Below are 5314 nucleotides of genomic sequence, written 5' to 3' on the forward strand. Positions count from 1 at the left end.
ATTTATCCATTTTTCCTTTCTTTTTCTAATTTTCAACCGATAGAAACCCTGAATTCCGATCATAAATCTTTGTCTCGTAATCTAATTGAGATATGCACATGAATTGAAAATGGAAACTCGAGGTGCAGGACTCACTTGCCTAAACACCTTGGGCCCCGTACTCCTCCTCTCTCATTCCCTTCTTGAATTTCCTGAAATTAGAGCAAGAAATTCCAAGACTCGGGATCCTTTTCTTTGTGCCTAGATGCTTATCAAAGATTTATTCTATAAAAAAGGGTTCAGCGAATCACTAAATTAAATATATAAAAATATGCAAAAGAGACTTCCTATTAGGGGGAAAATAATAATAATAAGAAGAAGAAAAAAAGAAAAAAGAATACTAGTCTAAAAATTCAGTAAAACTATAAAAAGGAGGACTATTGTACCTTCATCCAACTAGGAGCACCATTTTTAACCCTATAATATGAGCCAAGTAATGTATATATTTTTTTTCATACAAAGAAATTGCACATACAACATTTAACTATATATATAGTGCCACCTCATTTTAAAAATTTAAATGAAGTGACAAAGTAAGCAACGTATACACTGTTATATTATACCAGAAGATCTTTTAGCACATGCATCTGGCACTTGTTCAACCTCAAGTTATCTCTTGAATTCTATGTTGCCCCATTAAATGTATATTTTAATACAGGACGGAGAAAACATTAACTTACAAATGTGAAAATATAAAGCAACAGGAGAAAGAGAGGAGAGATGAGAATTTGGGAAGTTCCCTTTTCTTTTTTCTTTTCTTTTTTTCTTCTGATAACTTGTACAAATTACAGTGTATACACATGTTTTGGTGCATGGAAGAAAAAACAACATGACTACAAGGGGAGAGCTTGCAAATTGGCGATTTGATCTAACTTAGCACCCTCAGGATGAATTTTGTCATCTTGAAGAACAAGCACCTTCAAGGTGCCGGATTCTTTTAACCACGCAGCCACCACAGATCCTGTCGATATAAACCTACCTATGTTACAGTTAGCAACCCGAAAGGGTGCACCCATGCCGATGAGGAGTGCCTCAATGGCCCGTCTCAGCGTGCCATCGCCAACTACTTTGCTGTGTTTGCCCCATCCTGTCAAAATGCTGTTGGAGACAAACATACAATTTAACTCTCTAATTATAAAGGGGTACACAACAGTAATAAGTAACTACAAACATAAATCCCATACCTTAATAGCTTTGGCAATTCCCGGCCTTCAAACACGACAGCACGTATATTGAGCAGCCATGCGTGAACCATTGCCCGTGCTGCCCCCGAAGACATTAGATGCAAATCTAAGCAAGAATCAGACCAAACACTCTCCCATACATTTCGGCGCTTCCCTTCAAGCACAACCAGTTGGGCCCCTTTTTTCTAATTACACAAAATTCAACAAGAACTTTGGGGAGTTATGACTATGCGTCGAATGCATGAACAACCTTGCACTAGCGTGATCCAACTGAACAAACATGTGCATACGAAAACTAACAGCAATTGCTGGAAAGCAGAGGGGGAGAGAGAAAGAGAGTAGCAATGACTAAAACTTACCTGACCAAAGTGCCAAAGCATATCGGTCAGAGCATTATAAAAGGCAGATGCAGTTGAGGAGTCCATCAGCTTGACTTCATCAAAAAGAGACTGAGCTTGAACCCATACGTTTTCCCTATAGCCCATAAGAAGTCCATGGGCCACACCATAAACCTGATTATCAAACAACCGCAGTTCCTCCAATAACATTGAGGCATCTTCAAATGAATTGCACCGGCTGCATCCAGGGGCGAAATTGCATACATGAGATTGACCATATATATTCGGAAAAAGACAGTTGAAATTAACATAGGAAAACAGAGCAAACAACCATCCCTATCCTTTAAACCATATATACTCAAATTACCAACCTCCCATGGGCATTGATAGTATTTTGAAGGGTAGATAAATCTCAATAGCATCCGATAGAAGGAACAGTGAAACTGTTCCCTTCTTAAGATGAAGGCACATTTATGCAGCTTCATCCACTTGTTTAGCTTCTGCGCTAGAGTCTAGACTGACAAGTAGCAAATGAGCAAACAATGCAAGTCAAAAACTACATCTAGAAATGTGTTCCAGATTTTTTTTTTCGGCTAGCAGATGAGACTTTCCAATTCGAACTTTATACTTTTCTATTAGTAATGAAAATTTTATCCAAATCATACACCCCAAGGCCCTAGGGCTCATCCATTGATTCGCTCCATAACTACTACTTTCTAATACTATCACAATCAGATGTACAGTAAGTCATGTTGCTGCATTAAAAGGTGTAATTTCCCAGTCGGAAACTGCAATGTAATGAAGTCTAAAACCAGTGTGATTTCTCAAGACCCACTTACAGCATTCATATAGCATGCCTAGGATGATCCAGCATCAAAAAACTCCAACCACAGAAAAGCATAATTCCCACTTTGTGGCTAGGACGCACCAATATTGATACGGTATACAAACATGGTACCTTTTGGATACGGAAATACACTAGTTTTTGAAAAATTAGAATATGAGAAGAAAATTATTTAAAAATTAGAATACGATACAGTGGGGATGAACATATATTTTTGTATATACGGATCATTATAACAATTTTGGGCGTAAAACATAAACATCTAAAGGTTGGGAAAAAAAAAGAACCAAAACTCTAGATAGGTACTCATGACAGCATCAATGTGTGACTTTGATGATCTTCATGCAATAAGGCCCTCAATATAGTGAAAGATGGAAAGCATCTGACAAAAAAAATGTACCTGCAAGCATTTAATATGGCCGAAAAGGTAACAACATTTGGCTTAATTTCTAGCTGGTGCATCTTTTGAAAGACTCCCAATATGCACAAGATCTCTTGCCTGACCCTCTTATCTTTCTTTAAGTGACCTGCTTTCTCAGCAGCAAGTTGCCCAAACATCATCATGATTCGACTATCCTCCTGATCTCCCACCTCTGATTCAATGGCATCCTCAAAGACCATTTGAGATGCAGGTTCAGTATGCCGCTCACCTGTTCCAGCAGCAGTATCAACTAGACATTCTATGGCTGCAGACCGACCAAAAGCATCAATAATGGAATTATAAGTGACAACATTAGGCCTAATCCCCTCCTTTGTCATCTCATCAAGCAAAGAAACGGCAGACTCCACCAATCCATTTTTGCATAGAGCATCAATTAGTGCACTATAAAGAACAACATCAGCTTTCAATCCTGCATGCTTAAACTCTCCAAACACCTCCATTGCCTCCTTGTACAAACCACCTTTTGAGAACACATCGATCAATGTCGAATAAGTTAACAAATTAGGAGATACATTTTCCGCTTTCATCTCTTCAAACTTTTTTCTAACGTCATCATACTTCCCTTGCTTCCCATACCCACCCAGAAGAGCATTATAAGTTACAGCATCCTTCTTTATCCCACAACTCTCCATCTCCTTGCAAACATTCAAAGCCTCCTCAAACCTACCAAGCTTCGCATATATCGAAAGCAAAGTATTATATGAAACCCTATCCAACCTAATAGCTAAAAACTTCATTTCATTAAATAAACCCAGTGCCTCTTCCAATCTACCAGCCTTAGCATACCCATCAACCATAGTACTATAAGTCACCACATTAGGCAAAATATTCTTTGCAGGCATCCCTGACATAATCTCATATGCAAAATCCATCTGCCCTCCTTTACAAACTGCATCCAAAAGCGTATTGTAAGTAAATATATCCTGATCAATCCCTCTGTCCACCATCTCACTAACCAAATTCCGAGCCGCTTCCCACAACCCCCCTCTACTACAAACCGCAAGAAGCGAATTATATGTAATTCGATCAGGTTGCACCCCATTTCTCAACATCTCATCGAAAATCTCCACAACCCTCTTAAACTCCACGCCCCCTTTTCCACACGCATCAATCACTGCATTATAAGTAACTAAATTCGGCCACAACCCCAAGTTTTTCATCGAATCGAAAACCTCAATAGCCTCATCGCAATACCCGCTTCTCCCATACGCACTAATCATAGCCGAATACGCATAAACCGTGTTCCCATACCCCTCATTCCTTGCGGTCTCAAAAACCCTCCTGGCAAGCTCAACCTTTCCTAACCTACCAAGAATGCTAATCATAGAACTCGCTAGTTTCCCTTGCTCATTCTTTTTCCTCTCTCTTCTCACAGCGAATTCAAAACACCGGATGGCTTTCAAACAGTCTCCTCGATTGCCTAGCTCTCTAAGCAAGAAATTGTAGTCATCGGAACCGCAAAGCTTGGACTCAAAATTAAGCAATACAAAGTCAAGGCCATTATCGTCCTTCTTACCTAGTTGGAGCAAGTGTGTGAGAGCCTCCTCGGCCAGTGCGGTGTGGCGGGAGCCCATGGAGGAGGATTTGGGCCGGCCCAGGTGCATCTTGGAGACGAAGCGGGTGGATCGGCGGCCCGAGAAGTCGGCGGAGAGCTCGGATTTCTGGGCGCAGAGAGAAGAGAAGCTAGGGTTCTGGGGGTTGGTGGTGGTGGTTGTAGCACGGGATTTTGGTGCATTGCGAGAGGAGTGTGAAGGCAAAGGTAAAGGTAAAGGTAGAGGCTTTGTGATAGAGACCTTGTGGCTAGTGGTGGCGTTGGTGGAGGCGGTGGTGGTGTTGGCCCAATAGCGGCGGCTCTGTTGGTTGCTCTGGCGGTTGTTTTTCAAGGGATGTTGGTGTTGGTTTTGTGGGTACTGCTGGTTTTGGTACGGCTTGGTGGCCGCCGTGATTGAACACTGTGGCGGCGTAGAAGCCATTCAGACACCACTCTCTCAAACAATAAAAAGGAAAAAGCAGTGTTTTAGAGAGAAAATATACACAAAAAATGTGATCTTTCTCTCACTACAGAGATGGGTTTTGGTAGGGTTTGGCTGAGGAGGAGGGAGGAGATGAGGCCATTTTTGGATATGGAGAGAGAGAGAGAGAGGCTTTTTTGGAGTTGGAGATAAGAGGAGAGAGAGAGAGAGAGAGAGAGAGAGAGAGTTGGGCAGTGTGTAGGACGGACTCAGCTGAATCGAGTTGGGCTTTTTTTAGTTTTAGATTCAGACATTGAAATATTCGCCAACGTGTATTTTTGGTTATAACTCTACGATTTTTTTAGGCTTTTTTAATAGTTTCGGCAATATTTGCTGGATCCCTTTGGGGCCCACTATTTAGTGAATAATCTATAAGCTGGCGTGGACGGTCAGGATGGAAGCTGACCTGGAGTATAAAGAAGAGCAAAATTGTTGCGCGTGTCCCCACTCGTCGT

The 5314-nt window shown here is 41.2% G+C and overlaps 1 protein-coding gene across 1 annotated transcript; it reads right to left on the reverse strand.

The window, feature by feature from the left end:
• Positions 1-573: 573 nt before the first annotated feature.
• Positions 574-5057, reverse strand: LOC133851322 (pentatricopeptide repeat-containing protein GUN1, chloroplastic). The gene is made up of 4 exons (XM_062287675.1): positions 2806-5057; positions 1583-1799; positions 1224-1408; positions 574-1137 (listed from the first exon to the last, which is right to left on the reverse strand). Exons 1-4 carry the CDS (start codon positions 4818-4820, stop codon positions 873-875), a joined length of 2682 nt encoding a protein of 893 aa, XP_062143659.1. The 5' UTR covers positions 4821-5057; the 3' UTR covers positions 574-872.
• Positions 5058-5314: the final 257 nt, after the last annotated feature.

The sequence above is a fragment of the Alnus glutinosa genome, chromosome 12 (assembly GCF_958979055.1).
Source record: "Alnus glutinosa chromosome 12, dhAlnGlut1.1, whole genome shotgun sequence".
In the NCBI taxonomy this organism is placed as follows: Eukaryota; Viridiplantae; Streptophyta; class Magnoliopsida; order Fagales; family Betulaceae; genus Alnus; species Alnus glutinosa.

What these genes read in the sequence shown, in the direction of transcription:
- LOC133851322 (XM_062287675.1), bottom strand. Translation starts at nt 4,820, where the DNA reads ATGGCTTCTACGCCGCCACAGTGTTCAATCACGGCGGCCACCAAGCCG. An exon ending in TGCTTTGGCACTTTGGTCAG is followed by an intron (nt 1,409 to 1,582) that starts GTAAGTTTTAGT and finishes TTGTGTAATTAG; the next exon opens with AAAAAAGGGGCCCAACTGGT. An exon ending in GAATTGCCAAAGCTATTAAG is followed by an intron (nt 1,138 to 1,223) that starts GTATGGGATTTA and finishes TGTCTCCAACAG; the next exon opens with CATTTTGACAGGATGGGGCA.